General features: G+C 46.8%; 1 protein-coding gene across 1 annotated transcript in view; it reads left to right on the top strand.

Moving 5' to 3' along the window:
* The first annotated feature begins 12987 nt into the window (after positions 1-12987).
* USP53 (ubiquitin specific peptidase 53) overlaps positions 12988-19563 on the top strand; it is a 260171-nt gene continuing 253595 nt past the window's right edge. The window contains exon 1 of the mRNA XM_085634305.1: positions 12988-13333. Coding sequence (XP_085490431.1) covers positions 13187-13333 — 147 coding nt within the window. The 5' untranslated portion in view covers positions 12988-13186. The remainder of the gene's footprint in view (positions 13334-19563) is intronic.

The following is a 19563-nucleotide window of genomic DNA, read 5'->3' as shown; positions in this document are numbered from 1 at the left end:
CTTGCTTTATATAGGAACTCCCATTACATCTATGGTTGAGTCCGTCTGGGTAGTACCATCTTACCTGGGTGTGGATAGGCGCCTAAGATGAAGCATGCTATGATAAGTGAGTGATACAAAAAAAAAACAGTGATGGACAGAATGCAGAACAATGTCATACATTCACCCCAGTACAGAGATCTGGGCCTAAATCCATTGTTTTTTTGCTCACCATGCCGTTCCAGCTTGAACCCAGCCATATGCAAATCAGTCTTGACCCTGTGCCTCATGGGTACAGTCCAGCCCGAACTGCCAAGCCAGGTCCTCCCTGGACTGGAAACAAGCATCCTAGGACCGGTTTCGGGGTTTCACCCCTCTTCAGCCAGAATAGCTTGATTCCAGTGGCATGGAGAGCACGGGACCCACGTCTGGGCATACCCTTCCCACTCGGGGTGACAAATACAAAAAAAAAAACAGTGATGGACAGAATGCAGAACAATGTCATACATTCACCCCAGTACAGAGATCTGGGCCTAAATCCATTGTTTTTTTGCTCACCATGCCGTTCCAGCTTGAACCCAGCCATATGCAAATCAGTCTTGACCCTGTGCCTCATGGGTACAGTCCAGCCCGAACTGCCAAGCCAGGTCCTCCCTGGACTGGAAACAAGCATCCTAGGACCGGTTTCGGGGTTTCACCCCTCTTCAGCCAGGATAGCTTGATTCCAGTGGTATGGAGAGCACGGGACCCACGTCTGGGCATACCCTTCCCACTCGGGGTGACAAATACAAAAAAAAAAACAGTGATGGACAGAATGCAGAACAATGTCATACATTCACCCCAGTACAGAGATCTGGGCCTAAATCCATTGTTTTTTTGCTCACCATGCCGTTCCAGCTTGAACCCAGCCATATGCAAATCAGTCTTGACCCTGTGCCTCATGGGTACAGTCCAGCCCGAACTGCCATGCCAGGTCCTCCCTGGACTGGAAACAAGCATCCTAGAACCGGTTTCGGGGTTTCACCCCTCTTCAGCCAGGATAGCTTGATTCCAGTGGCATGGAGAGCACGGGACCCACGTCTGGGCATACCCTTCCCACTCGGGGTGACAAATACAAAAAAAAACAGTGATGGACAGAATGCAGAAAAATGTCATACATTCACCCCAGTACAGAGATCTGGGCCTAAATCCATTGTTTTTTTGCTCACCATGCCGTTCCAGCTTGAACCCAGCCATATGCAAATCAGTCTTGACCCTGTGCCTCATGGGTACAGTCCAGCCCGAACTGCCAAGCCAGGTCCTCCCTGGACTGGAAACAAGCATCCTAGGACCGGTTTCGGGGTTTCACCGCTCTTCAGCCAGGATAGCTTGATTCCAGTGGCATGGAGAGCACGGGACCCACGTCTGGGCATACCCTTCCCACTCGGGGTGACAAATACAAAAAAAAAAACAGTGATGGACAGAATGCAGAACAATGTCATACATTCACCCCAGTACAGAGATCTGGGCCTAAATCCATTGTTTTTTTGCTCACCATGCCGTTCCAGCTTGAACCCAGCCATATGCAAATCAGTCTTGACCCTGTGCCTCATGGGTACAGTCCAGCCCGAACTGCCAAGCCAGGTCCTCCCTGGACTGGAAACAAGCATCCTAGGACCGGTTTCGGGGTTTCACCCCTCTTCAGCCAGGATAGCTTGATTCCAGTGGCATGGAGAGCACGGGACCCACGTCTGGCGATACCCTTCCCACTCGGGGTGACAAATACAAAAAAAAACAGTGATGGACAGAATGCAGAACAATGTCATACATTCACCCCAGTACAGAGATGTGGGCCTAAATCCATAGTTTTTTTGCTCACCATGCCGTTCCAGCTTGAACCCAGCCATATGCAAATCAGTCTTGAACCTGTGCCTCATGGGTACAGTCCAGCCCGAACTGCCAAGCCAGGTCCTCCCTGGACTGGAAACAAGCATCCTAGGACCAGTTTCGGGGTTTCACCCCTCTTCAGCCAGGATAGCTTGATTCCAGTGGCATGGAGAGCACGGGACCCACGTCTGGGCATACCCTTCCCACTCGGGGTGACAAATAAAAAAAAACCAGTGATGGACAGAATGCAGAACAATGTCATACATTCACCCCAGTACAGAGATCTGGGCCTAAATCCATTGTTTTTTTGCTCACCATGCCGTTCCAGCTTGAACCCAGCCATATGCAAATCAGTCTTGACCCTGTGCCTCATGGGTACAGTCCAGCCCGAACTGCCAAGCCAGGTCCTCCCTGGACTTGAAACAAGCATCCTAGGACCGGTTTCGGGGTTTCACCCCTCTTCAGCCAGGATAGCTTGATTCCAGTGGCATGGAGAGCACGGGACCCACGTCTGGGCATACCCTTCCCACTCGGGGTGACAAATACAAAAAAAAAAAAAAAAACAGTGATGGACAGAATGCAGAACAATGTCATACATTCACCCCAGTACAGAGATCTGGGCCTAAATCCATTGTTTTTTTGCTCACCATGCCGTTCCAGCTTGAACCCAGCCATATGCAAATCAGTCTTGACCCTGTGCCTCATGGGTACAGTCCAGCCCGAACTGCCAAGCCAGGTCCTCCCTGGACTGGAAACAAGCATCCTAGGACCGGTTTCGGGGTTTCACCCCTCTTCAGCCAGGATAGCTTGATTCCAGTGGCATGGAGAGCACGGGACCCACGTCTGGGCATACCCTTCCCACTCGGGGTGACAAATACAAAAAAAAAAAAAAAAAAAAACAGTGATAGACAGAATGCAGAACAATGTCATACATTCACCCCAGTACAGAGATCTGGGCCTAAATCCATTGTTTTTTTGCTCACCATGCCGTTCCAGCTTGAACCCAGCCATATGCAAATCAGTCTTGACCCTGTGCCTCATGGGTACAGTCCAGCCCGAACTGCCAAGCCAGGTCCTCCCTGGACTGGAAACAAGCATCCTAGGACCGGTTTCGGGGTTTCACCCCTCTTCAGCCAGGATAGCTTGATTCCAGTGGCATGGAGAGCACGGGACCCACGTCTGGGCATACCCTTCCCACTCGGGGTGACAAATACAAAAAAAACAGTGATGGACAGAATGCAGAAAAATGTCATACATTCACCCCAGTACAGAGATCTGGGCCTAAATCCATTGTTTTTTTGCTCACCATGCCGTTCCAGCTTGAACCCAGCCATATGCAAATCAGTCTTGACCCTGTGCCTCATGGGTACAGTCCAGCCCGAACTGCCAAGCCAGGTCCTCCCTGGACTGGAAACAAGCATCCTAGGACCAGTTTCGGGGTTTCACCCCTCTTCAGCCAGGATAGCTTGATTCCAGTGGCATGGAGAGCACGGGACCCACGTCTGGGCATACCCTTCCCACTCGGGGTGACAAATACAAAAAAAACAGTGATGGACAGAATGCAGAAAAATGTCATACATTCACCCCAGTACAGAGATCTGGGCCTAAATCCATTGTTTTTTTGCTCACCATGCCGTTCCAGCTTGAACCCAGCCATATGCAAATCAGTCTTGACCCTGTGCCTCATGGGTACAGTCCAGCCCGAACTGCCAAGCCAGGTCCTCCCTGGACTGGAAACAAGCATCCTAGGACCGGTTTCGGAGATTCACCCCTCTTCAGCCATGATAGCTTGATTCCAGTGGCATGGAGTGCACGGGACCCACGTCTGGGCATACCCTTCCCACTCAGGGTGACAAATACAAAAAAAAAAAAAAAACCAGTGATGGACAGAATGCAGAACAATGTCATACATTCACCCCAGTACAGAGATCTGGGCCTAAATCCATTGTTTTTTTGCTCACCATGCCGTTCCAGCTTGAACCCAGCCATATGCAAATCAGTCTTGACCCTGTGCCTCATGGGTACAGTCCAGCCCGAACTGCCAAGCCAGGTCCTCCCTGGACTGGAAACAAGCATCCTAGGACCGGTTTCGGGGTTTCACCCCTCTTCAGCCAGGATAGCTTGATTCCAGTGGCATGGAGAGCACGGGACCCACGTCTGGGCATACCCTTCCCACTCGGGGTGACAAATACAAAAAAAAAAAAAAAAAAAAACAGTGATGGACAGAATGCAGAACAATGTCATACATTCACCCCAGTACAGAGATCTGGGCCTAAATCCATTGTTTTTTTGCTCACCATGCCGTTCCAGCTTGAACCCAGCCATATGCAAATCAGTCTTGACCCTGTGCCTCATGGGTACAGTCCAGCCCGAACTGCCAAGCCAGGTCCTCCCTGGACTTGAAACAAGCATCCTAGGACCGGTTTCGGGGTTTCACCCCTCTTCAGCCAGGATAGCTTGATTCCAGTGGCATGGAGAGCACGGGACCCACGTCTGGGCATACCCTTCCCACTCGGGGTGACAAATACAAAAAAAACAGTGATGGACAGAATGCAGAACAATGTCATACATTCACCCCAGTACAGAGATGTGGGCCTAAATCCATAGTTTTTTTGCTCACCATGCCGTTCCAGCTTGAACCCAGCCATATGCAAATCAGTCTTGACCCTGTGCCTCATGGGTACAGTCCAGCCCGAACTGCCAAGCCAGGTCCTCCCTGGACTGGAAACAAGCATCCTAGGACCGGTTTCGGGGTTTCACCCCTCTTCAGCCAGGATAGCTTGATTCCAGTGGCATGGAGAGCACGGGACCCACGTCTGGGCATACCCTTCCCACTCGGGGTGACAAATACAAAAAAAAGAAAAAAAAACAGTGATGGACAGAATGCAGAACAATGTCATACATTCACCCCAGTACAGAGATCTGGGCCTAAATCCATTGTTTTTTTGCTCACCATGCCGTTCCAGCTTGAACCCAGCCATATGCAAATCAGTCTTGACCCTGTGTTTGTTGTTGTTTGTTGTAAATGATAAGTGAGTGAGGCGTCTACTCCAATATCTTTGGATATCCCATCTATCAAAGATAAAGCGGGGGAAGATTATCACATCCTGTTAGAACTCTTTTTCAGAAAATAACCAATGCAATATCTACTCCCATTTTGATTAACATCAACCATAATTTAGTTCTGTTGACGCAATCAAAGGTGGTAGAAAGGTCCATATAGGCTAGGTACAGCGGACAGCACCTGGCAACAGTATACTTACTTACTATCAGATGTAAGTTCAGGCACTAATCCACTGTACCCAGCCCAGGACGAAAACCAAATTGATGAACAAATAAAATGTTGTTGTCATTCAAGGGTATACTGTTATTACAGTATATTAAATCATGTAGTAATGTATTTTGTTACATGAAATCTAGCAGATTTCCCTTCTGGGCAAGGGATCTTGGCTTTGGTTACCCCATCTGAAAAATCTTGGGAGTAGAAGAGTTACAATGAGATAATCATTGTTAGGCCCTCTTAGGAGGACTATACTTTGTTTTTTGGACTCAAATTTTGTATATATATGTAATTTGATGACTAAGTTGTAGAGATTTATTTGAGCACAAAAGCAACACCACCAATTTATTTTAACCAAATGGTCTTTCTCTCTGTGAGAAAGACCATTTGTTTGAGACATGTCAGTGGGGTTGCTGTTGTGCTTGAATAAATCTCTACAACTAAGTCCACCGGGTGCATTGACTCTTTGTTGTGGAAGAGATATCAGGGAAACACTGACCGTTTGCCACATCAGCACCAGCTGTTTGGCACACTGCCAATAGAGTCCACATTGTTATTGAAAAACAAATATATATTTATATGGGTTTTACTTACCTTAAGTCTACTTACCATGCAGAGTAAAGGAATGCATGGTAGAGGATCTGCGTGGTAAAAGCTTTTGTTGTAATGTCATACATTCCCTTGTGTGACAGGTTATGCTCAACATAGGAGGCTAGAGTTGGTTATGAAAACCACCAAACTTTAAAGACACAGGTCTGATGAATTCATTGAGAAAGGTTATGTCAGGGCACAGGTCTGGTCTGTTACAAAAAGTCATGACAACAGAAGTAGTCTAGAACTATTTATTATGAAAAGCAAATGTTAAAGTTAGTAGGCCTTAACAGTAGATTATTACCACACCCTGTTAAATCACATAGACGGGGATTTTGTTACATGGAATCTCACTGATTGCTTAGTAGGTAGGCGTTTGGTGCTAATCAACTTCTTTCACATAATCTGGGAGTACAAGATTTCCACTGTGATTGATCTTTCCTAGATCCTCTTAGTATGACCAAAAGGGTTTGTCTGCCAAGCTCAAGTAATAAATATAAATGAACAAAAAAATACATATATTTATAAAACTACACACAAATAGATGCTTTGGATCAGCCCTCTTCTGCCATTATTTTACTACACTGTCATTCTCACTGTGCTTCCATGCATGACAGCATACAGCATGGGGCAATAGATTAGGCCACTCTGACCACTGGCTCCATTGTTGGCTTTTGCCTCATCACACATACACCTCTAGCTGAAAATGAGTGTGTTTCGCTGTAACGGCTGGTGGGTCAATCCTTTAGTTTTCCATTTATCTTTCTCTAACTGTACCCATCACTTCCTTCCTTTGTCTTTTATACATTTTTTTTTTAAAGTGGACTGCAACTCCCCAAGCAATACAACTGAACCCCTGCTTGCTGCTCATTTACTCTGTAGTGCGCCGCATCTGGTGAAGCCACTACTCTGCTGGTATGGAATTGCCCATATTGTACCAACTGTTTTAGTAGTATCATTTTAAGATGGCCAACATTTTGCCTCTGAACCTAACGTCCATGTTGGAACTTTAAAACATCTGTACATTGTGTACAACAGGCGGGCAAAACATACACTTTAGGCTGCATGTTTCTTTTCTAATTTTAGTGTTCTAAATTATCTGGCACATGGTTGTTCAGATTTTATAAGTGTTTTATTGCTTATGGTAAAGGGGCGAATATAATAAATAGTGAGTTGTTGTACGGTCTAGTGTCTCGTTCCCTCTGTGTCACGTGACGCCCCGTCCAATCGGGACGGGCGGCTCCGTGACGCGGAGGGGGGCGGAACACTGGACGGAGAGAGCTGGCGGCGAGCGGACATCGCCGCTCCTCGTGGGCCATTATATCGGAATTACATGCTGTAATTTGAGTGAATAAACTACACGCTGTTATCACTACCTGCCAGCGTCCTCCCTGTTATTCTTGGCACAACAAATGGCGACGAGGGTTCCGGAAGTGGGGCCCACGAGTGTCTCTCCATGCCCTCCTGTTCTTGCTGATTGAGGCGGAGCCCTCCCACGTGGGCGTCTGCTGCTGAAGTCCGTCCCTGCTGCATCTAGTGCCGGCCTTGCTGCCTGTCTCGCCTGCCTCCCTGCCTCGTGCTTCTGCCTGTTGATGCTGTCTCCGGCCCTGAGTGCCAGGTACCTTCTGTTGCTGTGGGGTCTCGCCTAGCGGTGTCCGCGCCTTGCTTGGTCCTCACTCCTCGTGCCTGCGTGCTGTCAAGGCTTTGGGTCCTGCTGCTGCGTGGGAGAGCCTGCCGTCCGCGCCACGTGTGCCGGGCGCGCTCAAAATGGCGCACGGAGGCAACATCTGTGTCCCGCCTCTATTTTTGGAGGTTCCCGGCAAGCCATGCATGAAGTGGAAAAGCTGGTTGAGGGCTTTCGAGAACTATATCGTTTCCATTGATGGCACGGGGTACTCGGCGGAGCGGAAAAAGGCGCTGCTGTTCGGACTGCTGGGGAAGGCTGGGCAAGAGGTCTTCGACAGTTTGCCTGTGTTCGTGAATCCGCCTGGTGTTACCACTCAGCTCAACGCGTACCAGGAGGCGGTAAGGAGGTTGGAGCTGCAGTATGCTGAAGAGACTAACATCATGGTGGGGCGCCACAAGTTCGCGCTTAGGAAGCAGGAAGAGGGGGAGTCTATTGAGGAATACATTGCCTGCTTGCGCGTTCTTGCCCAAGACTGTGAATTTGCGGGCATGACGGACACTTACATCAGAGACCAGGTGGTGTTCTACTGCCACTCCAAGAAAGTGCAGGAACGATTGCTGACATGCCGCGATCCTACGCTTCAGGAGGTGGTGGCCATTGCGAAGGCCATCGAGAGATCCCTGGTGTCCGCAGAGGAACTTGCCAAGACTAGCCACGCTGCCAATGTGTTTTATGTGCAGGACAGGAGCAAATCCGCCCAGAAGCCTCCTGATAGAGGGGCGAATGATAAGGGGGCGGTTAGGAAGCCGTTCGCTTGCTTCAGGTGCGGAGCGATAGATCACTTGGCGGACAGTAAGGCTTGCCCTGCGCTGGGCAGGAAATGTACTAAGTGCAGGAGGGTGGGCCACTTTGCTGCTGTATGCAAGACCAGGAAGCCAGCTAGCAGTGTGAAAGTGAGTTCTGTGAGCGAAGGTGATCTTGAGGCGCTAGGGGATATAGTGCTATCTATTGATGCTGAGGATGGGCGAGTGAAGGGGCCCATAGGCTCTGTGATGATTGGCTCTGTTGAGCTTCCGTTCACTGCTGATTCAGGTTCCCCTATTACCCTGATTTCCGACACTACCTTTGATGCGATGTGGCACGATGTGCAGTTGCGTGTGACGGACGTAAACCCGAAAGCGTTTGGGGAGCAGGATATAGTGATGAAAGGGTACTTTCCCGATACCCTCACTTTCAAAGGGAGGGCCATCAATACCAAGATTTACGTGGCCGAGAAAGGGAGAAGCCTTGTGGGATGGAAGGATCTGGCAAAGTTAGGAGTGATGTTAATCCCGGGGGCAGCGGATCCCATAGTTCTCAGAGCTGACTGGGTCAATTCCATTCAGGCGGACGATGACCCGGGTGGGTTGTCCGGCGTTCTTGCAAAATTCAGCTCAGTCTTTGCAAATGAAGTGGGATGCGTGAAAGGCTTCGTGCACGACATACAGCTGAAGGAGGGGGCGATGCCAATCAAGCACAAGGTCAGGACTGTGCCCCTCTCTGTCAGGGCGGAACTCAAGTCTGTGCTGGACAAGTTGGAGAATGAAGGGGTAATCGAAGGTGCCGGTGCTTCGGAATGGGTGTCCGCGATCGTCGTATCGAAGAAGAAAAGAACTGGAGACATCCGTCTGTGCGTGGACCTGCGTTCCCTCAATAACAACATCCTAGTCAATTGTCACCCGCTGCCCAACATTCAGGATATTTTGGCGTCGACGTCCGGATCCTGCCTGTTTACCCTGATTGATCTGAAGTCCGCGTACCACCAGGTCTGCCTCACCGAAGGCTCTAAGAAGCTGACCACATTTGTCACTCCGTTTGGGGCATACAGGTATGTCCGGCTGCCTTTCGGACTCGCCTCTGCTTCGGGGGTGTTTCAAAAGCTGATGGATCTCTTGTTCTGCGACATGGAGGGGGTTGAAGCGTTCCAGGACGATATCTTGATCCACACTAAGGACGAAGCAGAGCACCTGGTGGTGTTGGGCAAGGTGTTGGAGGTTCTGCGTGAAAAGGGGATGACAGTCTCCAAGGACAAATGCAAATTTATGGAGTCCAAGATCGAATACTTGGGGCATGTGTTGACCCCGGATGGGATTGCTCCCAAAGAAGACCTGGTGAAGGCGATCAGAGAAGCTCCGTGCCCTGGCGACAAGGATGCACTGCGGTCTTTCCTGGGGCTCAGTGAGTACTATTCGAAGTTCCTACAGGGGTACGCGACCACTGTGGAGCCACTGAGGGCCTTGTTGAGGAAGAATGTCAAGTACGCGTGGGCAGCGGAGCAGGACGCGGCCTTCGAGGCCGTCAAGAGGAGTATCGCAGAGGCACCGGTGCTGCAGCCTTACAACAAGGACTTGCGGAATGTGGTCACGGTCGATGCAAGTGCAAAGGGCATTGGGGCGGTTTTCTGCCAGTTCCACGGGCAGAAGGAGAACACCATCGCCTTCATATCCCGCTCTCTGAGCGATGCCGAGAAGCACTACAGCACCATTGAGCGCGAGACGCTCGCCTGTGTCTGGGCGGTGGAGAAACTTAAGAACTACTTGTGGGGCAAGGTGTTCGAAATCGTCACGGATCACAAACCCCTGATCTACATGATGGCCGGCGAGGGCCGTGGTAATGGGAAGGCCAGTTCGCGGCTGCTGCGCCTACTGTCCAAGCTGCAGGAATATCACTTCACCATCAGGCACATCAAGGGTGGCCTCAACTGCAGAGCGGATTGCCTGTCCCGCTTGCCCGTGGCAGGGGACGTTGATGGGTCCCTGGACGATACGGAGTGTGTGGTGGCACTGGTGGATGCCACGACGATGTGCGAAGGTTCCATATCTGAAGAGGAGTGGCTCGCTTCTCAGGAGAAGGACGTGGTTCTCCGCACCGTGATGGGCCACGTGACATCATATTGGCCTCCCGTGCGGAATCTACATGGGTCCCTCCGGAGCTTCCAGCAGGTGAGTGCGGAACTCACCCTCGAGAATGGCTTCTTGAAACGGCATGAGCTGTTTGTCCCTCCGGAAGGTCTCAGGGGCAAACTAATAAGGATTGCCCACAAAGGTCACCCTGGCGGCACCGCGACCAAGAACCTATTAAAAATGTACTACTGGTGGCCGGGGATGTCCAGCGACGTCTGCGAATTCATTGACAGGTGTGAGCAGTGTCTGAAGGCGGACAAGCATTGGAAAACCAGCAGAGGGGAGCTGCAGAGAGTGGAGATTCCGGCTGGCCCATGGAGCAAGGTCGCCATCGACTTCGCGGGCCCGTTTTCACTGCTGCCGGAGGATTGCAGATTTCTCATCGTGATCACCGACTATTACTCCAAGTGGATACAGTACAAGTTCGTCCGAGAGGTTACCACGGACCGGGTGATTCAAGTGCTACGAAAAATCTTCGCTCAAGAAGGGCAACCGAAGGTCATGGTATCCGATAACGGCACCCAGCTGGTATCCAAGAAAATGATGGATTTTCTCGCCCACTCGGGGATCAAGCAGGAGAAGACCCCATTATACAGCCCGAAGAGCAATGGGCAGGTAGAAAGAATGAACAGGTTCCTCAAAGAGGGAATCCAGCTTGCCCTTGCGTCCAACTTGGATGTAAAGATGTTTCTCGCGGACAAGGTGCACACTTACCACAACACTCCAAATGCCGTTACTGGTCACACGCCTTTCTATTTGATGAGGGGGAGACGGTGCACCAGTGAACTTACCCCCAAATACAACGAGTGGTATGATGTGCGAGAAGACACGGAGGGTGTACATGAGAAGACGCTGAGAGTCAGGGAGCGACTCATGGCTAAGCAAGAGTGTGCAAAAAAGTACGCCGATACTGTGAATAGAGCCAGAGCTAAGGAGGTGGAACAGGGAGATTGGGTCCTAGTAAGGAAGCCGCATAAGGTGATGAAGGGGGAGTCAGTCTTTCAAACTCCTGTACGTGTGCGGGAGGTCAGGAAAGGGGCAGTGTGTTTGGAAAGCGGAGGATGGAGAAGCAAAGATGACATCGTCAAGCTCAAAGCAGGCCAGGAAAACATCATTATGAATGGAGGCCGTGCGAGTGGGCCCAGGCATGACGATAGTGTACCTGAGTGGCAAGAGTACGAGGTTGTGAGCAGGAGTGAACGGGCGGATAATGGTTGGCTGCACACCCCGCCTGTTGACAGAGCTAGCAGTGGTGAATCAGCATTTCATGAGGAGATGCGAGTTGAGACAAGTGGTGCCGGTGGGCGTGGTGGAATGAAGTCCGTGCGGGAGTTCGAAGGCAACCAAGGTGTCCAGGAGGGTACCAGATATAGTAGCCCGCTATGCGCCGAGGGGCAACCTCGGTTTGTGACTCCTAGGAGGCCTACCAGATCTGTTAGGGCGCCCAAGCGCTTTGAAGACTTTGTTATGACATGATTAACGTTTTGCTGTTATATTATTGAAGGGGAGATGTTGTACGGTCTAGTGTCTCGTTCCCTCTGTGTCACGTGACGCCCCGTCCAATCGGGACGGGCGGCTCCGTGACGCGGAGGGGGGCGGAACACTGGACGGAGAGAGCTGGCGGCGAGCGGACATCGCCGCTCCTCGTGGGCCATTATATCGGAATTACATGCTGTAATTTGAGTGAATAAACTACACGCTGTTATCACTACCTGCCAGCGTCCTCCCTGTTATTCTTGGCACAACATGAGTGAATGAATGAATGAAAGGATGAGTGCCTGGGCACATTTATAATGCCGCATTTAGAGCCTAAACTCACCAGTGACTGAAGAGTCCCTTCAGTTATAAGCCAGACCTGTTGGAATTGCCTAAACATGCTGCCAAAAGTTGGCATCTAGGCAGCAAATTATAATAAAAGAATAAAAAAAATGTAATCAAACTAACCCCACCAAATGTACATGACCCAAAACAATGGAACTTCACCAAATAAAGCGCTACACAAACACCGCTCATGTAAGACAGCAGAAAGAACGCGGTCTTGTTTCTCTAACTAAGGCAACGAGAAACTGAACCTGGCTAGCTCAAGAACTGCAGCGTTAAAAGAGACCAAGGTAAATAGATCGAGAAAAGGAATTTCGTACTCGGCACTGGGGCCGCTGAGAACAGTGGCGTCCATTGTATAAAGATAGCATTTGCTGCTGAGCATTGCGGAGCAGCACCATCAAATTGGAGTAATAGTACCATATTGATGATTGTTTTGATGGGAAGCCATATATTTTTCTTTATAAGTTAGTAGACATTATTAAAAAATAAAAATATAGTTTATTTATATTTGGTCATAAAATGAAATTAGTGCCGCAAACTGGCTGTCACTTTATATAAACATTTTAATAAAATCCTTGTTTGTGTAATTCATTTTTTAAAAAAATATCCAAACAAACGCAGTATTTTAAAAACAACTTCTTTCCTGGTTTGTAGATGGCCGCCACAGACTCTTTCAGTAAAGGCGGGGGGGGGGGGGGGGTGAGGGGTAGGCCGCCTTCTGTGAATGTCTATTTCCCACGTCTGACTCCCGTTTCGCCCAGTGGGCATCTACCGCCGTTTGTTTTCAGCACAGCTGAGAGGAGCAGGCCGTCTCCAAGAGGCGTGGTCAAGGAGTTCCCCGCCCACTGGCGGCTATTGGCTACTGCCCCGGCCGTGTTGACAGTAGAACACTGCCTGACAGCCACCAACGAACACCGGGGCAGAAGCTTTTGCGGGAACAGTAGCGCTACAGTCCCAGGGGCACCATAGTAGGCACGCGGTGGAGACCGTAGTGCGCCAGGCATCGGCACGTGACATGTCGGCAGGCGACGTCGGGTAGCGCACCTGACTTTCAGACTTTTCCTGGAAGGTGGGAGAATGGCGTGGGTGAAGTTCTTCCGGAGGCCCGGTGGGAGCAACCTGGGTAAGACGTATCAGCCCGGGAGCATCCTGTCCCTCGCGCCTACCAAGGGGCTCCTGAACGAGCCCGGCCAGAACAGCTGCTTCCTGAACAGTGCCGTACAGGTGAGACTCTAGAGGAGGGCGAGCGCACTCCTGGGAGATCTAGGGATTCGGGAAGGAGGAGTTTGGGGTGCTGTTATAGAGCAGGAAACAGTGCCCGCTTAGTTGGAAGATTGCTGCCCTGGCTCCGCCGAGAGAGGTGCCTGCCTGCGGCTTGTTGACTCTGCCAGGCAGGCTGTCTAGGCCTTACACTGATCTCCCCTATCCCCTGCCCGGGAGCACCAGCCCGATGCCCCGTTGTGCGATGTGGACAGTGTACGGGGTGTGCATTTGCATTGCGCGCTTATAGTACTTAATTTAGCAATTGGCCTCATTCTGAGGTTTTGGAACTAACGATGCCACTTCTTCGGTAAGGGGAGACACGCTCCAACGGCACCGGTCGCACCAATACGACCTGGCAGAGTTTCGCTACCATTCCTGCACTCTGCGCTGCAGGCCCCCACTTCCGCGAGGCACCTGTTGACAAATGGGGAGTTCCTGTGTGAGCTGTTGGCGTTCGTAGTATTTGGCTGACAACATTTTTAAAATCAAAAATACAGTTTTCCATTACGACTTGTTCACGTACGCCTTGTAAACACGCTTCCCCCATCAAGGCCCCTCTCCCACCTGGTTAGACAGGTTCTTCGAGGCCACTTCTTCCGGCTTGAGGAATGTGCAGCCTGCTTAACAGTGTAGTTGTACTTGTAAGGTCCTATGAGCGCCATCCATGTCTTGCCCTCTTGCTGTTTTCACAACTCCCCGAGCTTCTACCTTTTGTTTGCGTTGGCTTCATCACCTTTTTGTGGGGACAGTGCAGTCTACCCTTTTAAGTGCAAACGGCACATATGAACTTATAGGCTTCTCACTTTAACAGTGCACTGGTGCAAAACTAAGCAAAAACAACCGTGTTCTTCTGCAGTTTGGGTGACGGTAGAGAGAAAAATATAATTTAGCTAATAAACTATATCACAGTAAGATCTTGTACCGGGAATAACGATGGTAAATTACGTCGTTGTTTATGCGATGGAGAACATGCCACAAATACATTTCTGTATTCCCTAATGTTTAAGCAGGCTGTGCCCCAGATCTGTGGGCGAATCATGTTGGTTAACTATATCTGCGATGTTGGGGTTCTGTGTCAAGGCAAAAACTACTGTAACATAACATCCTAGAGAAAGAAAACACTCTTAAGGAATGCTAGATTAAGTAAATTGTGTACATTATAAACGGGAACAAAATGATTTACATTAACTTTTACAAATATTTACTCAGAAATCGATTAGTGTTATTGTCGGTATGGTTAAGGACGTGAATACAGAGCCCGAAAGGGATCCGTTTAATTACTACATGGTTTGGGACCCGGAGGGATTCGGCAAACTTAAAGTCCTGGCTAAAGTGATAAGAGTTGGACTACCATCATAATGGGAAAACGAAGGACAGTGTTGTTGGCTAGGTAAATGATATTCGATCTGATATTTTCAGAGGCAATTTTAGGCAAAGGGAACCTGCAGACCCAAAAAGTTTAATATTATGGAAGTGACAGATAGGACTGAAAGTAGAGGTGTTTTCAGAAGTCGACTGAACTATAATGGTGTCTGGGGCAGTTTGCCAGTAAGGCCTGATCTTACTATTTCTAAAAACGTGCTCAGTATTATTTCCTACTGCTGGGTTTTATATCGCCAAACGTAACAGTAGGTACCAGGTGCTATGCCATGCATCTCTGCCTTACAGTATTTTTGCCTAATTATTATTTTACTAAAATGGTTATCTTTAACCCCTTAATCTTACCTGATTTGTTGAAACCTATTGTTTACCTTTCACGCCTTTTAAAGTAGGTGACATCATCTTTTTAATTATTAAAAGGGAAGTTGAAAAAGCCCTGCATTCAGTGGTGTCGACAGGGTTTTGCAATAACCTCAGAAGGTATTCTAATTTGCAGTCGAAATCAAGAGTCAAACACGATTTATCTTCATTAAAAAAAAAAATGCATAAGATAGTAAGAAATTCTATGCAGGTTTCGAAATGCATTTTTCAAGGTTCAAACAGTACTTTTTTTTGTAAGTCAGATGTATGCATTTATTTGAAATATCTGCTAATGAATATGAGCCTGTTGTTATAATTGTAGGAGTTGATTGTGCTTAACATTTTAATATAACCTTGCAAGATAGATTGAAGTTTCCACAAATAAAGTGGATTTCGCGGTGCTGTGTTTTATACTACATTAATTGTACTGAATATTCCAACGTCTGTTTACATGTTGCATCACCAATTTGCTTTCTTAAAGGTGCATTTGCTTTTCTTACTGTGACAACGTGTAAGTGCCAAGAGAGGGTTGTAATTCAAATGAGTATTTGAAATTGCAAATAACATTTGGATGTAGTGTAGAGTTTATAGAGGTGCCTCTAAATGAAATCCATGTTTATTACTAGGATTTATAAGTGGCATACATTTCTCAGAGAAAACACTTGGAGTGAATCTTTTTGACAGAAAGCACGTGGTAACAAATAATTCATAGAAAAGCTTCAACATTGGAACTTAGCTGTTACCAGATATATTAGGTTACTAGTGCTGCTCGGTGATTCTAGGAGATAATACCATAAGATTAATGGTCAAAGTAATCTGTGTTTCAAATGGTGTGCAGTTAGTTACATTTCAACTTCGTCAGAATTATTTTGTGTTTAAAAAACTTTTGGTCAAGGTGCTTACCAATACTGCTTATTTATATTGTGTGTCATTGAACCCTTTTTCAATATATCAATACACTAGTATGTATTGAAACCCCTGGAATGCCAATACACATTGTTATATGTTCACTTTTTAGATTTCCTGGTGAAGATTTAGAGTTTGAGCTTTCAGCCGGCTAGTAAAGGTCAAGATCATTTGTCAATTTTCCATTTTGTGACTTCACCTGCCCACAGACAGCATGCAGAAATCCATTGTTACATACAGCTGTGATCTATACGTTTATCTTAGTAGTCTTAGCATAAGTTTTTTGGTTTATTTCCTAATGGTTGGCAGTACCCTAAGGTTGCATCCTTCATGCAAGCATCTTATTTTTTAGCATTGATGTCTGTATTCATATTTCTCCTTTACCAAACAATGTTTTTTTGCTCTTCACAGTTTTACTCAATGGAAATTACACAGATGTTGTGGGGTTGTTTGACTCTTTGTCTATAAAGTTTGTTTAGAGAAAGAATGGGTATTTGGTTTCAGGAGTTGATGCAGTAGTTCAAACGTAATCTAGAGAGCTAGCCTGGCACAAGATTCCAGAGGAATGCTCGACATCGGGAAACATGTTTGAGTATTGTGGTTTTTTAAGATTTGGCCCTTATATTGATAACATTTACCCCATTTTCAAAAGAAAAAGCAACCTGGATAACTCTGGTATTTGGAGAAAAGATTTTCAATTATCTTAAATTGTGCCTCAGTTTCAGTGTCCTGTGCACCATTGGACAAACCGAATCCTGTGGCTCACTAGGGAAAGTGCTGACAGCAAAGGACATGGCCCATATGTCCCAGTCTTAAAACTTTTTAAGAATGCACTATTGCACTTCTATTCTGTTGGTGGTCCCTCTTGGCATTCAAAGGCGTCATGCTTGTCTTTCTAGCCATATCATTTAAAAAATATTTTGACTCTCACTCCCCTAATATTCTGAGGCTTAGCTCTGTCGGCATTTTTTAAGCACCAGAAGTCCTGTTGATAATCTCTCTGAATTTGCTAAACACTGTCTTTTCGGAATGTATGTATGTATAACTAGGATGCATCTTATATTTTTTTTTATGAGCACCAGACACATTTAGAAAGGTGCCTTATACTGTTTATGAAAAAATGTTACCTTGTTTTTCTTATCAATTGGACGTAAAAACTCCTTGCACGTTTTAAATCTCTCTTTAGTCCAAGTAATAATTTTATGATTTTGTAGTGGTTCAGTCTGATTAGTTAAAATACAATCAATCATACAATTAAAAACATTTATCGGGTATCAGAACCACTGCAGATAAAGGATTGAGCAGAACTTTATAACTGAACATCAGTACTACATAAACCACCAGTGGAGTCATTTACGGTTGGACCTTCCAGGAGAAAGGATTATATTAGAAATCTCATGATAAAGGCAGCAAAATAAATATTTGTTCTTGTGCCTGTTCACCCAAGTATTTTCAGACACTGATACACCCTTTGCCTTTTGTATTTTGTAAAACCGAGCTTTAATCTGAGATGTCCTCCTGAAAAAAGTTGAAGCAACAGAGCGATCAGCTGTTGAAATAGTGTAATGTAGGATGCACTCAGAAATGGCGAGTTGTACAAATTGAGTTTAAACCCATTCATCCAACGCCCCGGCACAGACACACACCTAAGCTACTGGTTAGATTTTGCAGACCATATTTTCTGTCTAGATTTCTAGAGGATGGAGATGGGTATTTTGGGGATACTGGTAGCAGAGCTGATAACAATTTTTGAGGCAACAGAAAGGTTTTGAAAGAGCACAGACTATTGAGGAATCCTGTACAGCTCCAGAGCCCTCGGTAAAAAGAAGAGACTACCGCAATCTAGCTTCTGTCTCTAAAGCATATTAGTTAATACACTAGTGTTTCTGGTCTATGACAGTTTTAATCCTGTTTGCTTAATAAATGTCCTTTCAACTGTGGCAGGGGACTTTCTCTTCTCTTTTTTCATGAAACATTTAGATGGATTGCCTCTTGAGACTCAGTCCATGTTCTTTGATGCATTACTTATTTCAAAGTATGCTCATTAGCTTGGCAAGTACCCTGCTATGGCTCGTTAATAGGGACATACAGACTATATGGGAGTGAATTTAAACAAGTGCACCTAAAAAGGTCTCGAAGCAGGTAACTAGAGATGAAGTCAAGAATGCTCACCCTATACATTTAAACCACGTATATAATGTTGTATTACTGTGGTTGCGACTAAGTAGCACCACATTGTGCTTCCCTAGCACCACATTGCACCGTCTTGCACCACCCCTCATAGTTTATTTGTCCAATTTAAGTGGGGCATTGTCTATGATTTGACGGACTATAATATGGCATTGCTGTCCCTGAGTTTGCTTGAACTGTAAAGTAATTCTTCGTCCTCAATATGTGCCTTAGTAGAGCACCCTTTGTTTTGCTCCTGGAGTGAGCGTCATGTTTGTTCAACCCAGACGACCGTACTTACTCGTTATGTTTTAGTTTTCATTGAAGTGATGGTGGTTTAGTTATGGTATCCGTGGGTGCAGCAGCGGGCATTTTGACCCGGGTTACACAGGGCTGACAGTTTTTCATATATAGATTGCACAGTGTTCACGTCACCTATGTCATGAAACCCACGCTACTGTTAGTTGCTTGTTAACAGCTTAGCCTGCAGCATCTTAAACATGCACTATGTCTTCCATTCGGGTGCAAGTGTATCGAATAAAACCTCGGGAGTAAATGCAGCCACAGGTTTCAAGTATTTCTGAAGTATAGACAACTTTACATAAGGGTAATGTTTCATTGAAGCAAACACCACTGGCTTTCTTATAAATGCAGCTTATAACCAATTCACAGGCATGTATGAATCCGCATCAATTTATACCATTTTCAGTAGTGTTGATACCAAATATGTTATCTGAAACTATAGGTTCATTTTCCCTTTCCTTGCGATTAAGGGATGTGAGAAATGTATTTTATTTTGTACACTACAAATCAACATCACGTTCAAAACAGTTCATGAAATGGAAGGTCTTGCCAGGCTCTGAGAAGTCTTGAAGACGTAAGAAAGACATGCTTCTGCGTGGTTGCAAATTGTTTAATGTAAATGGGTCGTCACGTTTCAGTGGGAGGGCTGGTGAGTGCCTGCATTTCTTTCTTTTCATTCCAGCTATTGGCCCACGGGCTTTTCCAAGAAATGCCACTGCCTATACGGATAAAGACCAGAACACCTAATCAGAGAGGAGAGTTAATGCTTTGTAAAATCTAACTAGGGTAATCTCTTCTCACAAGTTTATGTTTGTAGCTTTTGTATAGATAATTATTCTCCTCCTTCCTTCTTTTTTTAATTACACATCTGAAAGTATGGACAATAAGTAAATTATTGTTGAGGTAGTTGCTGTTGGCATGCAAGCTAACAGACATCTTTATATTGCAGAATGCTGATGCCTTTTCAGTAATGGGTTAGTGGGCATTACACTGGATCGTGTTGGTTATTAGTTGTGGTACTGAGAGGCAGTCAAACTGCGTTGTGGGAATGAGAGAGTTGAGCAGGGCTCCAA

This window comes from Triturus cristatus, chromosome 2_1 (genome assembly GCF_964204655.1).
Source record: "Triturus cristatus chromosome 2_1, aTriCri1.1, whole genome shotgun sequence".
NCBI classification, from domain to species: Eukaryota; Metazoa; Chordata; class Amphibia; order Caudata; family Salamandridae; genus Triturus; species Triturus cristatus.
The sequence above is the reverse complement of the archived record's forward strand: the minus strand, read 5'-3'. Positions and strand labels throughout refer to the sequence as shown.